General features: G+C 54.0%; 12 protein-coding genes across 12 annotated transcripts; 5 read left to right on the top strand and 7 right to left on the bottom strand.

The window, feature by feature from the left end:
* Window positions 1-1,329, top strand: J4E90_000553 (uncharacterized protein; the record flags this gene model as incomplete). The annotated part of the gene is made up of 2 exons (XM_051430149.1): window positions 1-80; window positions 129-1,329. The coding sequence occupies 2 exons, from the start codon at window positions 1-3 to the stop codon at window positions 1,327-1,329; spliced, it is 1,281 nt and encodes a 426-aa protein (XP_051295636.1).
* Window positions 1,330-1,377: 48 nt separating this feature from the next.
* On the bottom strand, window positions 1,378-3,184 carry J4E90_000552 (uncharacterized protein; the record flags this gene model as incomplete). The annotated part of the gene is made up of 2 exons (XM_051430148.1): window positions 1,378-3,083; window positions 3,145-3,184. 2 exons carry the CDS (start codon window positions 3,182-3,184, stop codon window positions 1,378-1,380), a joined length of 1,746 nt encoding a protein of 581 aa, XP_051295635.1.
* Window positions 3,185-4,628: 1,444 nt separating this feature from the next.
* Window positions 4,629-5,858, bottom strand: J4E90_000551 (uncharacterized protein; the record flags this gene model as incomplete). The annotated part of the gene is made up of 1 exon (XM_051430147.1): window positions 4,629-5,858. One exon carries the CDS (start codon window positions 5,856-5,858, stop codon window positions 4,629-4,631), a length of 1,230 nt encoding a protein of 409 aa, XP_051295634.1.
* Window positions 5,859-6,330: 472 nt separating this feature from the next.
* On the bottom strand, window positions 6,331-7,872 carry J4E90_000550 (uncharacterized protein; the record flags this gene model as incomplete). The annotated part of the gene is made up of 1 exon (XM_051430146.1): window positions 6,331-7,872. One exon carries the CDS (start codon window positions 7,870-7,872, stop codon window positions 6,331-6,333), a length of 1,542 nt encoding a protein of 513 aa, XP_051295633.1.
* Window positions 7,873-8,614: 742 nt separating this feature from the next.
* On the top strand, window positions 8,615-10,726 carry J4E90_000549 (uncharacterized protein; the record flags this gene model as incomplete). The annotated part of the gene is made up of 6 exons (XM_051430145.1): window positions 8,615-8,636; window positions 8,689-8,838; window positions 8,890-9,598; window positions 9,648-10,063; window positions 10,112-10,476; window positions 10,526-10,726. 6 exons carry the CDS (start codon window positions 8,615-8,617, stop codon window positions 10,724-10,726), a joined length of 1,863 nt encoding a protein of 620 aa, XP_051295632.1.
* Window positions 10,727-11,295: 569 nt separating this feature from the next.
* J4E90_000548 (uncharacterized protein) lies at window positions 11,296-13,105 on the top strand (the record flags this gene model as incomplete). The annotated part of the gene is made up of 4 exons (XM_051430144.1): window positions 11,296-11,409; window positions 11,457-11,842; window positions 11,898-12,428; window positions 12,481-13,105. The coding sequence occupies 4 exons, from the start codon at window positions 11,296-11,298 to the stop codon at window positions 13,103-13,105; spliced, it is 1,656 nt and encodes a 551-aa protein (XP_051295631.1).
* Window positions 13,106-13,274: 169 nt separating this feature from the next.
* On the bottom strand, window positions 13,275-14,383 carry J4E90_000547 (uncharacterized protein; the record flags this gene model as incomplete). The annotated part of the gene is made up of 3 exons (XM_051430143.1): window positions 13,275-14,078; window positions 14,152-14,167; window positions 14,223-14,383. The coding sequence occupies 3 exons, from the start codon at window positions 14,381-14,383 to the stop codon at window positions 13,275-13,277; spliced, it is 981 nt and encodes a 326-aa protein (XP_051295630.1).
* A 548-nt stretch (window positions 14,384-14,931) lies between these two features.
* Window positions 14,932-15,613, bottom strand: J4E90_000546 (uncharacterized protein; the record flags this gene model as incomplete). Its single annotated transcript, XM_051430142.1, has 2 exons — window positions 14,932-15,577; window positions 15,606-15,613. 2 exons carry the CDS (start codon window positions 15,611-15,613, stop codon window positions 14,932-14,934), a joined length of 654 nt encoding a protein of 217 aa, XP_051295629.1.
* Window positions 15,614-15,972: 359 nt separating this feature from the next.
* J4E90_000545 (uncharacterized protein) lies at window positions 15,973-18,363 on the top strand (the record flags this gene model as incomplete). Its single annotated transcript, XM_051430141.1, has 3 exons — window positions 15,973-15,988; window positions 16,036-16,149; window positions 16,196-18,363. The coding sequence occupies 3 exons, from the start codon at window positions 15,973-15,975 to the stop codon at window positions 18,361-18,363; spliced, it is 2,298 nt and encodes a 765-aa protein (XP_051295628.1).
* A 1,079-nt stretch (window positions 18,364-19,442) lies between these two features.
* LGD1 (L-galactonate dehydratase) lies at window positions 19,443-21,081 on the top strand (the record flags this gene model as incomplete). The annotated part of the gene is made up of 4 exons (XM_051430140.1): window positions 19,443-19,490; window positions 19,554-19,658; window positions 19,831-20,527; window positions 20,585-21,081. 4 exons carry the CDS (start codon window positions 19,443-19,445, stop codon window positions 21,079-21,081), a joined length of 1,347 nt encoding a protein of 448 aa, XP_051295627.1.
* A 564-nt stretch (window positions 21,082-21,645) lies between these two features.
* J4E90_000543 (uncharacterized protein) lies at window positions 21,646-22,177 on the bottom strand (the record flags this gene model as incomplete). Its single annotated transcript, XM_051430139.1, has 2 exons — window positions 21,646-21,678; window positions 21,791-22,177. 2 exons carry the CDS (start codon window positions 22,175-22,177, stop codon window positions 21,646-21,648), a joined length of 420 nt encoding a protein of 139 aa, XP_051295626.1.
* A 419-nt stretch (window positions 22,178-22,596) lies between these two features.
* On the bottom strand, window positions 22,597-23,403 carry J4E90_000542 (uncharacterized protein; the record flags this gene model as incomplete). Its single annotated transcript, XM_051430138.1, has 1 exon — window positions 22,597-23,403. The coding sequence occupies one exon, from the start codon at window positions 23,401-23,403 to the stop codon at window positions 22,597-22,599; it is 807 nt and encodes a 268-aa protein (XP_051295625.1).
* Between the last annotated feature and the right edge of the window lie 298 nt (window positions 23,404-23,701).

Here is a 23,701-nt window from a genome sequence, read left to right as displayed (position 1 = left end):
ATGAGCGGTACCAACACCTCGTTCTTCTCGTTCGGGCTTGACGACAGCTTCATATCCAAGAGCTTTGCGGGTCTCAACTAGTATGCTACCCATTATCTTCCCTACGCGCAATGACTGACAAAACAAAGCCGCAATCTCCCTGCCAGCCTCCAAGATCTCCTTCTCGGCAGGACTGTATCCGAGGTTCATTGGGCAGCTCTAGGGCCAGCGCCCGACTCCTGGATTCTCAGTTCCAAAGACTCGTCAGGAAAGGACAGTCTGCGTTGGGGCCCTGCTATACCCGCAAGGCTTCAGAGCATCTTAAACAAGACATGGCACTCTCCCCACCTGCGTGCCTTCCTAGGACCGGACGACTCTTTCATCATATGGCATCCTGAGCTCATCCGTTGGGCAAATTTACCGACGCCCCTGGAGGATGCATTACAGTCTTGGTTGACACCTTCAGGATGGCGATGCGGGCCACCGCGCATTGTGACCTGGGGTCCTGAAGGCGCGTTCTTCGCCATGAGCGAGTACGGCGACGTCGTGTACCGCTTAGGAGATGCGAACGCTTGGGAAATCTACAAAGAGACGGTAGAGGAATGGAAGGCGGAAAAGGGCTTCGTTTGGACCGATCTCGCTTTCATCACCCTGGACCCTACAAGTGTTGATCAGTTCATCGCCATCCGAAACGACGGGACATGGGCTGGATCTATCGACGATATCAACGAAGAAGCTTTGGAGACATTTGCACTCAATTTCTTTGCTCGGGCAAAGAAGAAGACGAAACCCAGCACATCCCAATCTAGCGGGCAAATGCCGAATGGTACAACCAACTCCACGGAAGCGAAGCCCGACGCAGCGACGCAAGTACTCTACGAAAAATGGTCTACAGAGGCGGCAGTCATGTTCGCGGCCGCCTCAGCAGCAGCCGGAGGCGCAAAGCCTAAAGCCCCACGGAAACTACAAGTCCGCTCCCAGTCAAGCAGTTCAGACGTTGCTCGACCACCGCTACAGCGCATGCCATCCGCATCACCCAAGTTACTTTCAATGTTTCCCTATCTGCCCAGTACAGTCACAACTTGCAACCTTACGGCGTGTACGATACTCAAATCTGAGCCAGAGAGTATACACGCCTGCCAGCATGACGTGGAAAAGCTACTCCGGGCAAGCGGCCTGTATAGCTACGAATGGTTGCGGCAAGAGCGTTTACGATGGCATCCAGACCGATTTGCGCGCCTATGCGAGGAAGAATGGAGGGAGACGGGAAAGAAGCTTGCAGGCGAAATGTTCAAACTTATGAGCGTGTTGATAGAAGATCTGAAATCGCGTACGGGCGAAGGCAGTTGAGGTAGACTGTATGAGATCTAAATTCTAGGATAGATCTACTGAATGATATCAAGCTTGTCTAGCCACCAGCCTCAAGCCGCCATTATCTTTACCCAAACTCACACTGCTACTTGCAGCCACCTCTTCCAGTCGCTGTCTGCCCATTGGCTGAGCTTGTTCCGTAACCACCTCGTCCATCTCGCAAAACAACATTGCCAGGATTGAACTCTTCCACAGCCTTCCACTCTCGACGCCCCTACTCTCGATATGCACTAGTAGCAGGAAGAGGGCCGACAAAGCGATCATCACAGCCGGAAACGCAATCCAGGCCCAGTCGATCTCAATACATGTTGTCGTGTACCACATTGTCCCTTTAGCGGGTTTGCTATGTTCTTCCATACCGTGGGTACGAAGAACGGTGTTCATCGCATTAGTCAAATTTGTCATGATGCTGCTGACATGCTCTAACGGCGCATCAGGCAACTGTCCGCTGTCCCACAAAACACGCATATAGGCGTTGCCATAGCGAGAAGATATAATATCCATGAGAAATTGTTGGCCATAAACAGCTTGGAGATGAGTCTGTATACCCGTCATGGACCCGGTGAACAGGGACCAGACGCAGTCTTCGGGGTACCACACAAGCTCTGCACCTGGGCCTTCTGAGTCCAGGCTAGTTGTGTTGATGGGAGCAGCGTCGATGTTGCCTCTGGCGACAGCTAGGTAGCCAGGTGTTTCTGAAGTCTTCACGTCGCACATGGTTTCTGTGCCGTTGCGGATGGTTTGCTTGGTAGCTAGACGGAAGGAAGTGGTGCCACCAAAGGCTAAGTCCTCGCCGATTCTTACGCTTTTCACTATCTCTTCTTTGAGGACGCCGTTGTGGTAGGTTGCTTTAATGGTGTTGACGGTAGGGTATATGCCGCAGGTCATTGCTTGATACTCTATCGAATCATACGGAAGGTATATCATGCCGATCGTAGCTATGGTACCGTTGTACTTTGGTTCCGAGACGTCGGTCACGAGCTTTCCCGGCCAGCCTGCGAGTGGAAACCTTACGATAGGATCAAAAAGGGTGTCGGAAATGCTCAGAGAGAGTCCAATGTTCCTCGCCTTGGTACCATTCTTCAGGGTGAGTCCGAAGTCGTATCCGAGCGGAACCGTCGTGTTGGTGCTGTTGGAGTTGGCAGTCGTCTCGGGAGGAGTCTTGGATCCGGTTGTCGCTCCATTTAAGTAGGTGGATGGGAGATAATCATCGACTTCACTGTCATAATCGAGCGGTGTTTCTACCACTTGTGAAGTGGAATTTTGACACCAGAAGCCCACACCCAGGGTTGAGAAGGCCGCTCCATTCGCATCCGGGAATGTGCAATTGCCGGTCTTGCATCCGTAAGAAAGAAGTGTAGTTGTGTCCTCGAGCGGTTGCAAGATTCCGACATCCATAGCCACCGTCAAAGGAAGGTACTCGTCCGCCGTCGTTGGAGATTTCCTTTCCCCACTTTTGTTGAAAGCATTTGATCTGAGTATTCCCACTGCGGCACTTTCATCAGGACGGAGACAGTCATTGAAGACAATGAGTTGCTGAGCGGCGAACCCTGTGAACGCGGACATGACGGTGACGAAGGCGCCCATTGCAGCGATGAAGTATGGCTTCTTGACACGAAGACCGAAGATAAATAGGACAGAGCCCCATGCACCACGACTTGCGGAATCAAACCTTGCCATGTCTTCCAGCTTGCGTGATTTGCGGAACCATTGCCATTTCGATTGACTGATTCCTGTTCCTGTTAGCGGCCGTTCCAAAACGTTCTGCGAACATATAGGAGCATCAAGACGTACCTTCCGCAAGTACCATGGAAACTCCAGCTCTGATCATCATCGAGAAAAGAGAAACAATGGAGTTTATGCTAACGATCTGCGGCCAATCCGGTAGAGGTCGATTTTGGTGCGCCATGAGAGTAACGATGAGTCCGATCAGTGATAGCAAGGCAAATATGCAACTGCATGTCTCTGCTGTCCAACCCTTCCTCCATATTCGCAGTATAGCATTAGTGAACGCCGTCCAGCCTCGAGCGATACCCCGCGGAATCACCATTAGAGCACCCAGGAAACCCGCGAAGCATCCTCGCGAACCTGCAGTGCTTCTTTTCTCTGACTGACTCTGGTCAGAATCCTCGACTGTGTTGGTCGCCGGCCCTTTGCGCTGTTGAAGTAGCGGGCTCGATGGTGGTGGCCCTGTGGGATCCATGCTGAAAGGAAAAGCGATGATGAGCACCGTCTACGTTTGCAGTGTCCCCATGCTATATGCTTTCTTCGCATCAAAGTACCAAGCGGCATGGCAGGGCGTAAATAAGGCGTCCTGCGTTGTAACGGCCCTGCAGCGCGTACTAGCGAGCTGCACCCATAATGACCAGGGTCAAATTGTCCGGCGACGCCATTAGATAGGACTACTGCGACGAGCAGCGACCAGTGTTCTGAAGATAATTCTTGTAGTCCCAGGGACTGTTGCGACCAGCGCAGCTCAGTACCGTGTCTTCTGATACCTATGTGTTACGCTCCTTCATGTTCGTGTGTATTGTAGAAACGCCAGCAGATCCCTGGCCCCGACAGGGTACGTCCTAAATCCAAGCGCTTCGCCCCATCTCCAACTCTTCACCCTACCTGTCATTGGGTATAAGCACTAGCTCGGCGGCACTGTGTGACCAAGTTGCAGGAAGCGTTGCGGGCGGGGGCGGCACGAAGTTGACTATTGTACGAGGGAAGCCACAGAGACCCTGGCGTTAACGTGGTTTCGCCCCAGGTACCCACAAGATTCCAGGCACCACTCTACCAAGGAAGGAACGATCGCTGTTCTCACTGCACATACAGTAGGTGAGGGCTATCGCTAAAATACATGTTAACTGTCCAAGACGGGGCCCCCTCCTGTTAAGACTTCTCTAGTAGCTGTCGGAAACTGAGCAAGTCAAATCGTTGCACGCGCGTGCCGGGGTTGCTCGGTATGGCCAAGATCCGTCGATCCTGTCATCTTCTGGCGCATGAGTGCAGGATTCAAGTGGCGCATGTAAATTGACTGCAGAATGGTTTTGAATTATTTACACGAACCAAACGTGGAAGTATCATTCTAAAAGCCGTCATGTTGTGTTGACCAGTGGATGTCGAAAACCAGTACTCATATGGAGCCGCCGCAGATACCAACGAATGGTGATCAGGTGTACGCCTATTCTATCTGTGAACGCCGAATATTCCAAGAGGCCGTTATAGAGACAAAACAAATGACGACGAAGCGCCGAATCGCACGCTGAAATTGCAGTGACAGTATATGTTCATGAAAACCAGGCCGGTTGCTGCTCGTGCTCCCGGTTGTCGCCAATATTATCGTCGTCGTACTCTTCCACCTTAAAGTTGGAGCCTAGAGCCTCGTTCGCTTCTCTGAGCATAGCACTCATCTGCATGCTCATCCTGCGCATCCGCTCGTCTTCCTCCATCTCCTCCCTTCGCACTTTGTCAATCAGACGCTGGCTTTCCTGCGGCAGAGGGCTGGCGACTTTGCTTGCATTATCCTCAAGCATGGCCGGTGAGCCGAAGCTTTGTCGATGATAGGAGCGCGGGCGTTCGTGTGAGCCAGGGGTGGCTTGTGGACTACCGTAGAAGGATCGCCTGTCCATTGTCGAACGTCGGGACACTGGGATCAGGGAGGGCCGCTTGTGGGATGGTGTTCCTGTGTTCGCTCGTGATACAGGCCGTGGGATGAGTGAGGGCGATCGGTCAGGCAATCTTCGTTCGGACAATCGCGGTGTTGAGGGTCTCGACTCTGTCTCCAGATTTGTTCCAACCACCACCCAGTTATCTGCCGTCCGAAGTCGCTTGGCCATCCTAGGTCGCTCGGGAGTGATCGACTCGATTGACTCAACTCCATAGTTGTCGCTTGGGTATTCAGCAGGTAACCGTTGTACTGGACCTGCCTCAAAGGGGTCGTCCTGAAGACCAAGTTTCTCCGCAACCTTCTCCTGCGCGTCGATATTGTACCTCGCTCCTCCTCCTGCTTGGAAGCCCCTGAAAGGCACAGTACAGAACTGGAAGAGCTTGCCGGCTACGCCTCCGACTAAGCCCATTAACGACCAAGGTTTGCTCTCGCTGGGTGTTATATGCATTTCGCCAACTGCGACCTGTGTCGCGACGCCAACCTGTGGTGTAGGCGGAACTGACCAGTTGCCGCGCGACTTCTGGAGGTTGAAGTAGTCGTCGTAGTCGCCGTCTCGTCTTGTGTAGTTATTCGTGCCATCCATGCCCCCTGCGAGCTGGTAGCGGTCGTTCGCAAGCGGAGGTGGACTTTTGTTGTCGCCAAAGCGGTCGTTGTTCAGGGCATGTCCACCCCAAGGGCTTGTCGCGGGCTCATGCGCCGTGGAGCCATACCGGGAGCGCTTGCGGGTCGCGTGGACATCTGGGTCGGTCACCTGGTGGCTGGAGGTCTCAGGCGCGTATGTCGCATCGAAGTAGGTCCTCTGTGACTTTGCGCGCGCATTCGAGGGCGAGGGAGTAAATAGCCCGGGCATTTCGTGGGAGTAGCGCGAGGTTGCCATGCAGGGAGGTGGATACGGAGGCGGCTGCCTCTGGGATTCAAGGCTGGCCAGGCACCGCTAGCGAGCGAATGATGTCAGGCTTGCTGCACGAATTATCGCTACCCGTCAAAAGCTTCCTTGGCCCGCTGGCCTGGATGATCAAAAAGTAAAGTGCATGTTGCGTGCAGCGTATCGTGGTCGGGTTGAGTGGGGAAGTGCGCAGGTGAGCTATTGTTTATGTTCAGCCGTCGCTGTGGTAGCGCTATGGACGGACCACCGCAGTAAGGAGTATGCGCAACCTCGTTTGATTTCAGGAGCAAGGACTGATATATGGGATTCAACAGAGAGCAGTGAGCCTATTTAATACACACGACAACGCCTACCATGAGGGTATATCTGCCCGAACGCCGTCGCAATGAGTAATGATGTCTCCCTACCAAACGCCAACGCCATGGCTCAGGTGCCTTCATGCCCTCGCTATCCATCCGCTGTGTACAAAGTATTCAAACAGTTGCGACGACTTGTTTGTGTCAATCTTACAAATCTCACGGGCCGTCTTCTTCTTAAGCGCGCCGCCGTTGTTTAGAGCCGCTCGAATAATGGTTTCCTTGAGCGCTAGATAGGGCTTGGGCATGATGCGCAGTGTGCTGCATATCTCCACTTCCTCTGGATTGAGGAGCTGAAGATCCGCCTTTGACTCCTTGCCGAACTTCAAGGGTACAGTGTTCGGTAGCGACTTAGGCACGAACTTTGTCTTGGAGTGCTGAGGTGTCAGAACGCCGTTTGCACCATTGACGCCATTCTGTGCGCGATCAGGAGGTGGCGTAGTAAGACCGCTGTTCTGCTTGACGTGCAAAGGCAGCTCCTGTGCAAGCAATGCTGTCGCTGCAGAGGGCTGTTCAAAAGGCGGTTGCGGCTTGGTCATCCTACTGGACGCAAGACGATCGAACTGCCCAATGGGAGGCGGTCTGGTTTGCCGTTGCTGCTTCTCCTGTTCATACTTCTCGCCGGCTTTGAGGCTCGTGATCTGCATATTCCTCCACTCTTGAAGTTGCGAGATGGCCTGTCTAAGGTTGTGCTCGTATTCGAGGTCCTTGCAGAACTGCTCAAAGTCTGCATGTTGCATCATCCTGGCAAAGGGCTTGGCCTTGTTCATCAGATCTTTCTCTTCCTTTGTCCGCTTCTTGTCGGCCAGCTGATTTTTGCGGTACTCGAGCAACTGATGCTCAAATATTATTTTCTTGCGCTCCACTCGGGCATCTAGACGGTGGTTGTAGATCTCCATGATGGTCATCTTGAGGTCCATCTCCGGCTCGAGCTCGCCCGTCCTTGGGTTCAAGCCATCACCGGGGTCGAACTGCATGTGCTGCACAGCCTCTTCGGCCTCGTTGAAGTATTCCGTCTCGAACTCTAGACGACCGGGCATGTATCCTTGGACCTCGTGGCAGGCGGGAACACTCGCCGTGGGCTTCTGCTTCGGCGCATCGGGCTCGCGGCCTGCAGCTTCCTCCTTCTTCTGCTCTATCCTCCGCTTCTTCCTCGCCTGGAACTCATGACGTGGTATGCGGGTGCTGAGCTCGGTATCATCCTTACTGCAGTGCTCAGGCAGAGGGAAGCTTGGGCTGTCTAGGTATGTGTTGATGTAGTGGTCACGGACCTCGTCCTTCTCGCGGTAGCCGCCTATGTGGTCCGCAATGTCTGCCCATGATCCCAGACCGTATGTTTCAGCGCCTTCCAGCAGGGCCAGTTCCTCGTCCGCTCCCCAGTCTTCGGTGTATATAGGTATTGAGTGTTGTTCTATAACTTTGAATTTGTGCTTGGCAGGCTGGTGGTCTCGCGAAGCCTTGCCGTCGGAGAAGCAGGGCACGCAGAGGTCGTACTCGTTGCAGACGTCCTCGGCGCAGCGTATGCGGACGGTCGACGTGATATCGGATGAACAAACATCGCAAACATACTTGGTCCCGCCCTCCGTGCCCCGCGTGCCTGTCTTCTTCTTGATGACACCCATGGTGCCCCGCTAATTGCGCGCGCAGGTGAAGGCGGGTTTGGTGATTGGGGGTGACGGGGTGACGCAGTGACGGTATCTGTGGCTGTGCACGGCAGGGGCGCGTGTCGGGGTCGGCGGGGGCGCTGACTAATGGCCTAATGAAATGCAGGATAATGCCGCAGGTCGCAATGCTGGACGGGGACGGGCGCCTGGGAGTGAATAGCGCGTCGAGGGAGAGTCGTGTTGGGCTCCAAGGTCGCGGTGTTGACGTACGCGGGCGGGAGAGGGTCAACGTTCGCGGCCACGGCAGCTGCAGCCGAGGCAGGACTGACAGGCCAGATGTCGCAGAGAATCGCGATGGCGCCGCAGCAGCCAGGCAGATTAAAATAGAAAGCAAGACTCACTCGCCCGTCCTGCAACACGCGAAACACGCAAAGGAATGAGGGAGGATTGGCGTGTCAGTGCGTGGTGCCTCCGAAATGAAGGCTAGTTTCAGACCCAATGACCCAACTTCAAACGAGGACCCTATCCTGAGCATCGCAGCATTGACGAAGGCCTGGGGCACTCGGACGTTAGCAGCATCGCCACCAGCCGCGCCCTATACCTGCCTCCTGCCGCTGCTTCTGCTCTGTAGACATCCTCCTCTGCCTCTTGCGCGCCCTCTCCGCCCTTGGTGTGCCCCTCGTCGCCTTCCCGCCTGTCTCCACTCCCAGCTGTCCGTCTGTTCTTCCTGCATCTGCCCACCCGCTGAGCTGCCGCAACCATGTCTTGGAAGCTCACCAAGAGTGCGTATCCCCCAGGCCCGTCTGCGTGAGGCCCCCCTAACACGTGCTGCAGAGCTCAAGGAGACGCATCTGGCGCCCCTCGCCAACACATTCAGTCGCTCGTCGTCGACGTCGACCATAGTCGATGACCAGCCGACGCCCAAAGCCTCGAGTTCCGCCGCCAGCGCGACGACGCTCGGCAACTCCAAGGACAATGGCATTGGTACTTGGGACCCTCTGCCCACACTCACCGCCTGCTGACCGACCCCAACAGCCGCCTCAGAAGCCAACGCCTCCGCGCCGGCACAGCCCCTGCGCCCCGGTATCCTCATAGTCACGCTCCATGAGGGTCAGAAGTTCTCCCTGCCCGCCGGCGCCGAGCAGCAGTTCAGCGGCGGCAGCCACCACCAGGGCTCCATGTCCCAGGGCGGCGGCCTCTCGGTCGCGGGCTCAATGCGCCCCGGCTCGTCCTCGCACCGGCCGCAGTCTGCTGCTGGCAGCATCAATGCCGCGCCCACGATCCACGGTCGCTACTCCTCAAAACACCTGCCCTATGCCCTCGTCGATTTCGACAAGCAGCAGGTCTTCATCAACGCAGTTTCCGGTACCCCCGAGAACCCACTCTGGGCGGGCAGCAACACCCAGTACAAGTTCGATGTGTCCCGTGTCACCGACCTCACCGTCTCGCTTTACATCCGAAACCCCTCCGCCTCGCCCAACGCTGGTCGCAACGAAGACATCTTCATTGGAACACTGAAGGTCCACCCCCGATTCGAGGAGTCGCGGCAGGACAGCAAGGCCGGAAATGGAGAGGGTGGCGCTGGCCAGGCCGGTGCCGACTGGATACCAGTGCAGTTCGGTAGCGGCCAGATGAAGGTCGGCGTCAACTTTGTCGAGAACAGGCAAGACCGTCTCGCGATTGACGACTTTGAACTCCTCAAAGTAGTCGGCAAGGGCAGTTTCGGAAAGGTCATGCAGGTGCAGTATGTGCTTCTACTTTCTGTCACATTAACAACTACTCACACCGCGCAGGAAGAAAGACACGCACCGGATCTACGCCCTCAAGACCATTCGCAAAGCACACATCATCTCCCGATCCGAAGTCGCGCATACTCTGGCCGAACGGTCTGTTTTGGCTCAAATCAACAACCCCTTCATCGTTCCGTTGAAGTTCTCTTTCCAGTCGCCAGAGAAGCTGTATCTTGTTTTGGCCTTTGTCAACGGTGGAGAACTCTTCCACCATCTGCAGAAGGAACAACGGTTCGACATCAACCGAGCTCGGTTCTATGCCGCTGAACTGCTGTGCGCTCTTGAGTGCTTGCACGGTTTCAACGTCATTTACCGTGATTTGAAACCCGAGAACATCCTTCTCGATTACACTGGCCACATTGCCCTGTGCGATTTCGGTCTCTGCAAGCTGGACATGAAGGATGAGGACCGGACAAACAGTAAGTCGAGTCCGAATGAATTTGTGTCAGCCTACTAACACCTCCTAGCGTTCTGTGGAACACCAGAATACCTCGCTCCGGAACTCCTTACTGGCGCTGGCTACACCAAGTCTGTCGATTGGTGGACACTGGGTGTTCTCCTATACGAGATGTTGACTGGATTGCCCCCATTCTATGATGAGAACACCAACGACATGTACCGCAAGATTCTCACCGAGCCTCTACACTTCCCTGGCCCTGAGATCGTGCCACCGGCCGCACGCGATCTCTTGACCCGCCTGCTAGACCGCAACGCTGAGAAGCGACTGGGTGCTAAGGGCGCAGCCGAGATCAAGGCGCACTACTTCTTCCACAGCATCGACTGGCGAAAGCTTCTTGAGAGGAAGTACGAGCCCAGCTTCAAGCCTAATGTGGTACGTAATGTCATCATTGTTCGAGGAGTCAAATCTAACATGCCCTCAGGTTGACGCAAAGGACACTGCCAACTTCGACCGCGAGTTCACTTCCGAAGCTCCAACAGATTCATATGTCGATGGTCCCATGCTTTCGCAGACCATGCAGCAGCAATTCGCGGGATGGTCATACAACCGCCCTGTTGCTGGTCTTGGCGACGCTGGTGGCTCGGTGAAGGATCCATCATTCGAGGGTGTGACAGAAAGATAGTGCATTCCTGGGCGTAACAAATTAGGATTCGGGAAATCTCCGTTGAGTATGCGTGTGGCTTGTCACGGCGATGGAGCCGACACCAGGCACAACACCCACCGGCTTTGGATCCACAGATAGAAGCCGTGGTGATTGGTGGGATCTCAGCGCTCTTTGATGCTTTTTTGGGTTCAGGTGCAATGGCATGGCGCTTGAGGCAGCATTTGTGTGAGAGAAGCCTAAATTCAGGCAAGCAAATCAAGACGATATCCCCTTTGAGTTTGACATGCACGAATCTTAGTGATCGGCTTTGTGGTGCTTGCAAATGCTGTAGGGCTGTCGGGGTGGGACCAACGGGATGTCGTGACAGCAAGCGCGTGGGAAAAGTGGTGCCCCTCCTTCCCTCAACGAAGCTCTGACGCAAGCGGGGCCAGGTCTCGGCCGCGACATTTCTAATGACATCGGCCAAAACAACAACCTTCACCTTACTCACACCCTCTTCATCATCTCGCACTTGCAATTGACCCTACCTCTGTCCAATTGTCCAAGTCCAAACCTTTATACCCCAACCCCTAGTCCCGCAACACAACATGCCCGGCTTCGCACAGGCCTCTGACCTCAACGCCTGGTCGGCGCTCCAGGACCACCACCAGAAGCTTGGCAAGGACATCGTCCTGAAAGAGTACTTCAAGAAGGATCCTCAGGTAAGCCCAGAAGAAGCTATCCCAGTACCTTTGCTAAAACATGGTAGCGATTCGAGAAGTTCAGCCGTACCTTCAAGAACGATGCCGAGAACTCCGAGATCCTGTTCGACTTTTCCAAGAACTTCGTCACCGAGGAGACACTAAAGCTTCTCATCGAGCTCGCAAAAGAGGCTGGCCTCGAGAAGCTCCGCGATGACATGTTCGCTGGCGAGAAGATCAACTTCACTGAGAACCGCGCCGTCTACCATGTCGCCCTTCGCAACACCTCCAACCAGGAGATGAAGGTCGATGGCCAGAGCGTCGTCGAGGACGTCAACTCTGTTCTCGACCACATGAAGGAGTTCAGCGAGCAAGTCCGCAGTGGCGAGTGGAAGGGATACACTGGCAAGAAGATCGACACCATCATCAACATTGGTATTGGTGGTTCTGACCTGTATGCAATTCCACGCAACTTGGATACGCTTCAAAAACATGCTAACTCTTTTTAGTGGCCCCGTCATGGTCTCAGAAGCTCTCAAGGCTTACTCCCAGCGCGATCTCAAGATCCACTTCGTCTCCAACATCGACGGTACCCACATCGCAGAGGCCCTCAAGGACTCCAACCCAGAGACCTCTCTCTTCCTCATCGCCTCCAAGACCTTCACCACCGCCGAGACTGTCACAAACGCCAACACCGCAAAGTCATGGTTCTTGAAGAGCGCAAAGCAGGAGGACATTGCTAAGCACTTCGTCGCCCTCTCCACCAACGAGGAGGAGGTTACCAAGTTCGGCATTGACAAGAAGAACATGTTCGGCTTCTCCGACTGGGTTGGTGGACGTTACAGTGTCTGGAGTGCCATTGGTCTGAGTGTTGCTCTCTACATTGGCTTCGACAACTTCCACCAGCTCCTCGCTGGTGCCCATGCCATGGACAAGCACTTCAAGGAGACCCCTCTCGAGCAGAACATTCCCGTCATCGGTGGTCTTCTGAGTGTCTGGTACTCCGACTTCTTCGGTGCCCAGACCCACCTTGTCTCTCCGTAAGTTTCAAAGTTGCTATCTTGCGAAAAGGCTTAGTCTAAATCTTTCTAGCTTCGACCAGTACATGCACAGGTTCCCTGCTTACCTCCAGCAATTGTCTATGGAGTCGAACGGCAAGGCCATCACCCGCAGCGGTGACTACGTCAAGTACACTACCGGTCCCATTCTGTTCGGTGAGCCGGCCACCAACGCTCAGCACTCCTTCTACCAGCTCCTCCACCAGGGCACCAAGCTCATCCCCACCGACTTCATCCTAGCCGCTCAGAGCCACAACCCAGTCGAGGGCAACAAGCACCAGAAGATGCTTGCATCCAACTTCTTTGCCCAAGCTGAGGCCCTCATGGTCGGCAAGACCCCCGATGAGGTCAAGGCTGAGGGTGCGCCCGAGGACCTCGTCGCTCACAAGACCTTCCTGGGTAACCGACCCACCACATCCATCTTGGCCGACAAGATCACACCTGCCACTCTTGGTGCTTTGATCGTCTACTACGAGCACCTCACCTTCACCGAGGGCGCCATCTGGAACATCAACAGCTTTGACCAGTGGGGTGTCGAGCTCGGCAAGTCATTGGCCAAGAAGATCCTGTCTGAGCTTGACGAGTCCAAGGAGTCTTCTTCTCACGATGCTAGCACAAGTGGACTCATCAACGCCTTCAAGAAGAAGTCTACTTTGTAAACGGATGATATGTGACGAGGCTGTAATGGCTGAATGACTTGATGACTGGAGGATAAATTATATAGCAAGCATCTTAAGTATCTGTAGGTGATACCGAGATTATGGAACACCAATGGACACATTGAAGTATATTGTCACGCCTGTGTATATACACGGTCACATGTCAAGCTCAGTCGACTCTCTTGCCTCCGCCTCCGTAGCCATATCCTCCCAAACCGTAGCCACTGCCCATGCCGCCTCCTCGTCCGTTGGCGACCGGGAGCCCGTATCCACTGCCTCCGTTTCCAAATCCTCTTCCACCTCCACCATTCATCCTATCCGTAGCATACCTCTTCAGCCGTCTCGGCAATTCAACACCCCGGAAGTAAACAACGCAAATAGCCGCACTCGCCACGGCACTCAAGAAACAGTACACCAACGTACTAGTATAAATATGTCCTCCATATCCACTCCAACCCGGAGGCAGCGTCGTGCTGGGATACCACCGCACACTGAACGCCAGACTCAACGGATCCCCAATCGTAATCTTGGTATTGCGCGTATGACTCGACACGGAATACGCAGTCGCTGCATCCACCGTCCCGGGCGCCACACTCTTAGGACTAGCATGAACCAGCAGGTTCAAATAATTCCCCACATGCAAATGGCTCAACTGCAGCGTCCCCGCCAGCGCAATAATGAGCGGCGTGTACATTGTACTCTGCGTCCCCAACGCACCCTCCTGTGTACTTTCATCGCTGACCCGGTATTCAGTTTCTAGGACGCTGGGTGGGAGCGGTTTGGACGGGATGCGGCAGGAAAGGGGCGCGTCGTTGTGGATGTAGAATTCGAGCAGGTGGAAGAACTCGTCTGTTACAAAGTCTATGGTGCAGTTTACGTCTTTTTCTACGCCGAAGTTTAGGTGGAGGGGTTGGCCGGTTTCGTTGCAGGTGGGGAAGGGTATGTATTGGAGATGGCCGGCGGCATCGGTGATCTGGGAGGGGGTGTGTTAGTTGGTTTGGAGGTGTTTGCGCGGGTGGCTTGGGGTGTGAAGGGAGTGGGCGTACATGTTCACCGGTTTCTCTGGTTGGGGTTAGCAATTGCACTCGCGTCTTTTCGTGGAGGTGCTGTAACTTACATGGTCCTGTTCAAACAACTGACTGGTATCATTTCCCCCGGGTTGTATCCTCGTGCCTCTTCTGCGCTCTTCATGGGCTCCTGTCCGCTCAATGCTGCTGCAAAGGACGAGAACAACGCGATGACAGGGAGCCATGATGGTGACTTTCGTTGCAATATCATGGCGATTATGATATATAGGAGGCTCAAGGAATCACTAAGCGCATGTGTAGTTGGTGCTGCGCGTAAGGCAGCTGCGACGGTCGAGGTGCATGTGTCAACTTGGACATTGTTGAGTACGGATCGAGGTCCCTGGCCTGTGCCCGCCCGCGGCAAAGACACTCCCGGTGCAACTCCGCAATCCAAGCTTCACCTGCGCGACATGGTTGTCAAGACGAAAAAGATGCCGACTTGCTTTATTTACCGCGGAATGTGTTCTGTTCGTGCTTCAGAAGGGCCAATTGAAGTCAAGCTGTATAAAGCCACGTCCTGGACTTGACAATATGATGGGTGGATTCATGTGTATTCAGGGTGACCCTCACAGTATCGTGCAGTATGAAGTATTGCTACATCTTTAGCTTACGGAGACAATCGTGATCTCTTCATATCTATCAAATCGAGAAGCAGTCATTGCTTCCTATGCAAATGCTGTTATAGTACAATATGTACACATCCGATTTACACACGCCCCTCCAAACCATCCCCAAGTCACAGAACAAGAGCATTCGGATCTACCATCCCTTCCTCGTCAATTCCGTCACTCGGTTTGTGACGTCCTGGAAACCCTTTCGGAACCTCGCCCTCCACCGCTCAGACGCCAACCGCTTCCGCTTCAGTCCGCCTCTTTCGTGGAACTTCTGCTTGTTGAAGTCGCTCTTGACCTTGTTCCTTGCCATTAAACTTCCCAACATGCCGATGCCCCTCACAATATCACGTCCGCGGTTGACATCCAACTCTACAGTGCGTCCATATGCGGGGTTCAAGCGCGGGTACTGGGCAAATGTCTCTTCTTGTTGTACAGCGAGAGGTGACGCCTCGGAGGGTTTGTTGGCGAGGGTGGGATTTAGCATTCCATCGGTCGTCGCCATTTGGCTGAAATCCAGGCCTGGCCTCCTACCAGGTCGTCTGCTGCCGGAGCCCGCAAACTCCTCGCCGAAGACGCGGTCGGTTGGTGTGTTAGGCCTTGCGCTCCGAGGCATGCTGCCGAGGAGAGCGTCCATTGTCTGTGTAGTATTTCTTTGGGTGGTGGGCTGTGGCCGAGGTTGTGGTGCTGCGGCCTCCCGCTCAGGAACGTAGCGGGCTTGCGGCCGTTGAGCTTCCCGTTCGGGTACATAGTGCTCGTCGTCGTTCTTCGGAAGTGGTTGTTGCGCAAGGCATCTCGGTGTGTTCGAAATGGCTCGTTGACATGTCCATGACGGGGTTGTCCGGCTCGAGGTGTGTGGTATCCGTGTGAAGTTGGCAGGGCGGAGCAGAAGCTCACCCAACGATCGTGAGGCCATTCTGAATCTCTGCTGCTACAGTATTGACATGGGCGGGGTGCTTAGACGTGCTGGCGGCGGGCAATTGCGGGATGGCTCCGGTGAATGATGGAGGTCATGCACGTCGCGGTTCCCAAATTTGTCGGCGATATAGTGGTCCGAGCGTTCCTCGAGCTCCAAATCTCAACTGTGACTTCTTCTCTCACTGCAACACGCGACAGCGACCTCGATACCCTATCCAACCTCTCTCTTTCAATAATCCCACCAAGTCCGGCGACTGTATATCTGCGCAAGATGTACGGCTATCCTGGTATGTAAAGTGATCCTTTGCGACGCGAACTCAGCTAACATGCGCAGGTGCTCCGGGCTACAACCGCCCTCCGGGCTTCGCAGGCACTCCGCCAGGCATGGCAGGCATGGCAGGCATGGCAGGCATGGCAGGCATGGCAGGCATGGCGCCGCCTGGAATGGGTATGTGATAGCAGTAACTGACAATAGCAACGCTGACATTGCGCAGGTCCTCCCGGCGCAGCAGCTCCCCCCGGCGTAGCAGTTCCCCCCGGTGTCGCGAACGCCCAAGGCCCGCCAGCAATGAATGCACCACGCGCTCTGCCATCCGGATGGGCACCGCCCACCAACATGCCCACCTTCAACTTCAATGCGCCCGTCATCCGTCTGGGAACACAGGGCGGACGAGCTGGCGCTGTCGACAGCCCTGTAGGCGGCCGAAGAGACAACGCCGCACCACCCGGTCGCCGTGGCCTTGGCATGGACAGAGATGGCGATCGCAGGGACGCCGTCCAGCCCGTTAATCCCCCGTCGCGCGAAGATATCGCGCGAACCATCTTCGTCGGCAACATTCCCGATGGCGTTGGAGGCGATGAGGGCATGGAGCGCATCCTCGAGACGGCAGGAAAGCTTGTTCGGTGGACGAGAGCTACCGACGCCAACAACAAGCCCCAGACGTTTGGGTTCGCCGAGTTTGGAGACGCCCAGAGCTTGGAGACAGCCGCCGAGATATTCAAAGACGTGCATGTGCCTACAAAACGTCAAAAGGCCGGCAAGCCCAAAACCGACGACGGCGAACAAGACGAGGTGGAGACGACCAAGTTGCACGTCATGGTGGATGATGCTTCGATCAAGTACGCAGAGGAATGGAGCAAGACCCGAAACGAAGACGAGGCCACGGTTCAATTCAGGCTCGACAGTGCCAAAGAAGCGCTTTCCTCGGTCCTCGCGAGCTTTTTCAACCCGCCGAACGCACCCAACGTCGACTACGCAGGAGACACAATGATGCAAGATGCACAGGCACAAGACGGTGAAGACGTGGAAGTTGCATTCGTCAACCTTGCGAATGGCGAGGATGAGCTTGCGGACATCCCTGCAGAGATGCGCGAAATTGTCGCCGCAGAAATTGCTGCCTTCCGCGACCGTTCCAACCAACGCGATCGCGAACGACTCCTGAAAGAAGAGGAGCTTGAGGCCGAGGAGCGCAGGCGTAGTGGTAGACGTGCATCCCCACCACCATCCGCCCCTACTGGACCCGGAGGTGCCAATGGTGTACCGCTGGGCCCCAGAGCAGAACGGGGTGTTCAAGGTGCACCCAGTGGGCCCAAGGGCTCACAGTTTCCCCGAGACTACCAAGGTGGTGTCAACTTTGTCAATGGCGGTGCCGTACATAACGGCGCATACATCAACCGCGAGGACGACGATGACTCCGCCAGCGACTCAGAACTTGAGCGTCGTCGCAAGAAGAAGCGAGCAGAAGAAGCTGATGAGGCATACAAGAAGCAACTCTCCCGCTGGCTTCAGACCGAGCGTCGTACTTTCGCTTCCGTCGAGCGTACAAACGACTACTTCAAGAACATGGACGCGGAGCGCGAGAAAGCTCGTGCAGCACAAGCGAAGCAACTTCGAGAATTTGACGATGATCAAGAGGCAGCTTCGAGACGCGATCTCTACTACCGCGATCACAGCGACTGGATCCGCGACCGCGAGTCAGTCCGTGGACAGGAGGCAAAGGAAGACGCGATCGATCGCGAACAAGAACGGCGCGAGTTGGCCTCGCAGAGGAAGCAGAAGGACCATGCCCGCGGCCAGGCCGATGCCTTCTTGGAGGAGCAAGGCGAAGAGCTTATGCGCAGGGAGGAACAGCGCGAGCCAGCTCATTTCAAGATCTCGCTCGGGGCCGCCGCCAAGAAGCTCGAAAAGACTGCCGCTCCCCGTCGAACCGCCGCCGATGTCGAGAATCTGCTCGAGGACGAGGACCTCACAGATCAATCCGGTGCCAAGAAGCGAACTCTCGTGCCCATCAACTTCGATGCGGCTGTACGTGCCAACCTTACGCAAGAAGAAATCGAAGAAGCCCAGCGACAGTTGGCGCGCGACATTCCCAACGACAAGGAAGGCCTGTGGAAATGGCCCGTCGCTTGGGAGCATTTGCCTCAGAAGAACATCGACAAGGATATCAAGCAGTGGGCTGCCAACAAGGTTCTTGAGCTCACTGGTGTACAAGAAGAGATGCTTGTCGACGCTATCGTAGACCATTTGAAGAGCAAGGGCGCACCGCAGCCCCTGGTGGAGAACTTGGAAGTGGCTCTCGATGACGAAGCCGAGTCACTCGTGAAGAAGCTCTGGCGTATGGTCATCTACTACAGTGAGACCGAGAAGAGGGGTATCAAGTGAGCACGTTGCTTTTTGCTCATGTGGAACAGCAATCTATCTTCGACAGTGCCTTTCGGATTCATCACCGATGTGGCTCTTGCAATCCTCACGAACCGGGCGAGTGAGTATTTGGGAGGTCTTGGTCTTGTTTGGGTAGTATTGACGCGCTGTAGGGTCCTCGGATCTTGCATCACGAAACGACGTGTAGATAATGGGCGTATGGTTGGAATGGAGAGTCATACCAGGTCCGTCCTTTTACTTTCGATTGTCACACCACTAATACACAGGCGTTCTTCTTTTACCGTTGTTCAAATTTGGATGATGCTTCGCTGTAGTTTTATGGGGCGTAAGTATTATGCGTGCTCTTTTTGCTTTGCTGATGTTCAGCATTGAGAGTCTACCTTGATGGTACTCATGATCCTCGGGTTGGACTACTCCTTAAACCCACTCATGCCACCCCGCGGCCGGTAAGCCTTGTTTGCCGCGGTATTTGATCACACTTCATGATTGTAAAGAAGTCGTTGGGGTAGGTCAGGAACAAGCTTCATATTGAACTACTTGCCCGTGTCATCACGGCGGCTTTCCACGTAGTTCCTCCTCGCACGCTGTTAAGCGTTGTCACGCGTCGTCAAGCCCAAGCTTCTCGCCTAGCCGCGAAGCACCTGGAGCCGCGTTCTGGGCAAGGGACCCCTATAGTTCGTGGGGTGTAGCACTGTACAGCTCACGTGTGAGGTAAATAAAATGCCGGCAACGTTGCCAAATGCCCCGATTTTTCCAGCCCCAGAAAGTGGCGCGCCGAGATCTTCCACGAATGATGAGGGGCAAGTGGGGTGGAATTCACGATGGCGCGGGCGGTTGGCACTATTTGGCGTGGAGATGCGTGGAGTGTTGTGCCGGATGCCTTGCCAGTTAAATAGACCGTCTAGATCCTGCCTCCGGACGGAATAAGTATCTCGCTCAACCATTTCACCTTGACCTCTTCATTCATCTTCATCTTTCCTGGTGTTCAAGTTTGCTTGAAAAGAATCTCAACTTCTGGTAGCTTTGCGGGGTATTCCGATCATTCCGAACATCGGTAGCAACACAACGAAAACATCACAATGGCCATTACAATCACAGGTGCTGAGACGAGGGATGTGCGGTTTCCGGTATGCTCCCTAGTCATTCAAGCTATACAATAGAGAAAGAGGAATCTAACGCGTCTGCAATAGACATCCCTTGACAAGACTGGTTCCGATGCTATGAACGCAGCGGGAGACTACTCTTCAGCTTACTGTATCCTACACACAGACTCTGAGTTCAAGGGTCATGGTATGGTAGGTCTAATCTCATTCGATGTTGGCCATGAGTAGAAGAGATGAGCTACTTTGGCGAGTCCGCCCTGATCATCTCATCTCTTCCCCCAACTCATGGATACCCCTGAACCGGCCAATTTGTGACCACTTGGCAACTGAATCCATTCGTTTCCTGATTGCTTACAATTTGCAGACCTTCACAATTGGCCGCGGTAACGAGATTGTATGCACCGCCATCGCCTACCTTGCCGACCGCATCAAGGGCCACACACTCGACTCACTAGTTGCCAACTGGGGAAAGACATGGCGCCACTTGGTAAACGACTCTCAACTCCGGTGGATTGGACCCGAAAAGGGTGTCATCCACCTCGCTCTCGGTGCCGTCGTAAACGCCATCTGGGATCTCTGGGCCAAATCGCTCGGCCAACCTGTATGGCGCATCGTTGCAGACATGACACCCCAGCAAATAGTCGACTTGATCGATTTCCGCTACATCACCGATGCCATTACCCCCGAGGAGGCGCTGGAGATCTTGACCAAAGCCGAAGCCGGTAAGAAAGAGCGACTCCAAGAAGCCCTTGATAGCCGCGCTGTCCCCGCATACACTACTTCTGCGGGATGGCTCGGTTACGGTGAAGACAAGATGCGTGGTCTTCTGAAGGAGACACTGTCAAAGGGCTACAAGCACTTCAAGCTCAAGGTCGGCAGCGATATTGCGCAAGATAAGCAGCGTCTAAGCATCGCACGAGAGATCATTGGTTTCGACAAGGGTAATGTGCTCATGGTAGATGCGAACCAAGTCTGGAGTGTACCGGAGGCGATTGAGTACATGAAGGCGTTGAAGGAGTTCAAGCCGTGGTTTATCGAGGAGCCCACCAGCCCTGATGACGGTACGTACCCCTTTCCTTGCTTCTATGTTATAGAGAAACGCATACTGACCTCAACAGTCCTCGGCCACAAAGCGATTCGCGAAGCCCTAAAGCCATACAACATCGGCGTCGCAACAGGAGAAATGTGCCAAAACCGCGTCATGTTCAAGCAATTCCTCGCCTCAGGCGCCATCGACATTTGCCAAATCGACGCCTGCCGTCTCGGTGGTGTCAACGAAGTCATTGCCGTGCTCCTCATGGCCGCCAAGTTCAACATCCCCATCGTACCGCACTCGGGTGGTGTCGGTCTACCAGAGTACACACAGCATCTTTCCACCATCGACTACGTTGTTGTGTCGGGGAAGAAGTCGGTGTTGGAGTACGTTGACCATCTGCATGAGCACTTTTTCCACCCGTCCAGGATTGAGAACGGCTACTATGTTACTCCTATGGATCCTGGTTACTCGGTTGAGATGAAGCCTGAGAGTATGGATCGGTTTAGCTTCCCTGGTGGTAAGGATGGGTGGTGGCAGAGTGAGGAGGCGAAGCCGATTTTGGAGGGTATTAAGATCTAAAGATGTAGTTTGGTAATCGTCGAATGAAATAATCGTATTTGAGCGAGTAGATGCCTTGTGCTAAGCGCAGATGTCCTTCTGTTACTAATACATCGCGTTCGCCCTCTCCGAGACTACCTGTAATCACACCCCCTCAAGAAAGATACTCCTCCTACCCTCGATGTATTCCTCCCAATCCCCCATCATGTAGCGGTAAGATGTGTTTGCGAAAGAACTTATGTTCTACCATACACTTCCTAAGTCTTTGCTCATCAAACGCTTCCTCTTTGGTAAAGAACAACCCAAAATTGCGACATTGGCTCAGCCGAACAGCTAAAGTCTTGCAATGGTCGTTGATAACACGCAGATGGTTACCAAAAGGTACGCAAGTCCCATTTCCATAGAAGACTGAGGGAAGTCGACGTTGAAAAAGCGCTGCCTCGTGATACATAAGACACAACGGTCCGAATGTCAATAAACGGAATCGGACATGCACCCTGGGATTTTCGATGCAGTAGTCGGCCAGAAGATTTAGCTTATGGCAGGGGTCGGCTAACGTAATGCGCAACTCATCGAAGTGCCCTTTCACGATGAGGCCTCCGACATCCACTCGTTCATCTTTGGAGCGAACAGATGATCGAATTTCCACAGTTTTGACTTTAGAAGTCCAAGACTTGTCGCATTGGCGCACGAAGCGGATGAACTGATGAGTAGCGTTTTGAGCGCATACGGTGTCTTGGGCGAATACGATATCGTTGTATAACAGTGACAAGTGTTTGGTCTCTTCGTAGAGTTGCTTGCACACGTATTTGAGCTGGTTGTACTCGGATGTAGATTCCGCGGTAGAACATAGCTTGGCGCCCTGCGCGGACTCATGCTTGTAATACGCATCTACACACTCTTGGGGTGTTGCGTGCCAGACATCGTCTATACTGTTGACCTCTTCGGTCACTGCCTGGGGTATTGATTCGAAGTCGATCGAGTCGCGATAGAAGAGTTCGTGATGGTTGGCAGTGAGTGCGTATTTGTAGATCGTGTTGCGTATCTCGCCTGGCAATTGGAGGAAGCGATCGGTGCCGTCATGGGTAGGAGCTGACTTGCTGTACCCACTGGTCATCGGGTCGGAGTCTCCTCGCGCGGTTTTGCTAGACGCGTTACTCATGTCGATATATTCCCTAGTTTCAGAGTTTAAGCGGGCAGGAGGGGCAGTCGTAGGTGATGGGGTTTTGGCGGCAAAGAATAAAATTATACTCATGCGAAGGGACAGCCTTGGAACCCATACGTTTAGACTTGGTCAGATGGCAACGAGAAAAACTCTTTAATCCACATGTCGAAGGAGCCCAGACCAGTTTCGTACTTGTTATGGGGATATCATTAGGCGACCCAAGGTACAACAATTTGTTTGTAATTATTACGGAATATGCGTCGCTTCCCTTGAACTAAGTACTCAGAAAGATCCTAGCGATTAGGAGTTATCAGCCACAGGTTCGCATCTCCAACGTTGCTTGCCAGGAGTATGCAGCTCTGTACCGGTGACTAATGATCACTTAAAGTAGCTTCTCGACTCTTCCTCACGATATCCTTCAACTGTGCCATCATTGCCATGTCTGTGGAGTCTTGCTGGCTCTCCGTCCTTGGGTCCTTCCAAAGCAGATCAAACTTGATCTCTTTCTGTTCGTTGATACGTCTTACAAACACTACAACAGGTTCATGTATGAGAGCCGCGGTATCCCACTTGTGAGTCTGAATCTTGAATATAACGTGCTGCACGTTCATTGTGACCCCTGGAGTCTCTTCCAATCCCCTGAAGGTAAAGATGCATGCGTCTAGCAGGCGATGTCGAAGTTCAGGATCGGCTATGCTGGCGTCTTTGGCGATCGTGGCAGGGACATTGACGGTAACGTAGGGTAGATGTAGGCTCAGTAATTCGCGGAACGAGGCGAAGACGTCGTCGAAGTATATGCGTGGTGCATTTGCGTCGGCAGGTAGCGAGCGTGTATCGCGCATTCCGAGACGGACTTTCACATTGTGAAGGTGGGAATGCGTCTGAATCTGGGGCGTGCCGATAACCGTATCTGTCTCATTGGTGGAAAAAGCGACCTGAACCATATCGATGCTCTTCTGTACTGCGCCGTTCATGACTAATTGGCTCTCGGCAACGATCATGCTGGAAAGCTCTTGACGGGTCTGCTTGCAAGCGCTAAGAAGACCGGTAACGTCTCGCAGGCTGGTAACATCCGGCAGGAGATACTGATAGACTTCGTTTCGAATCTCTGCAGGCATCAATAAGAATGATAAACTCTGCCTTTGTGTAGGTACGAGAACAGGGGTAGGAACATCCATAGTGCGTGATATGTCGATGCTTCGGGCGTTGCGAACATCCTCATGAAGCCGCTGTGCGAGTTCGTCGTGTAATCGTCCTCTGTACTTCTTCGATACAGTCATGAGTATTTTCTGGAGCCTGTTTTTAGGTTTGGTAATCGTGACTGTCGTTGCATTCGCCAAGTCAGGAGCTTGTTGATCGTGTCGCGTGAGTCCTTTTTTGCTGATATGGGTTTCGCGGGGGCGGGGGACATTAATGACTTTTCGGAGACGACATCTTGCCCGCTTGAGAAGAGGTTCTCTCATTGGAATAGACACA

This window comes from Alternaria incomplexa, assembly GCF_024043165.1.
Source record: "Alternaria incomplexa strain BMP 0042 chromosome Unknown scaffold_1, whole genome shotgun sequence".
NCBI lineage: Eukaryota > Fungi > Ascomycota > Dothideomycetes > Pleosporales > Pleosporaceae > Alternaria > Alternaria incomplexa.
The sequence above is the reverse complement of the archived record's forward strand: the minus strand, read 5'-3'. Positions and strand labels throughout refer to the sequence as shown.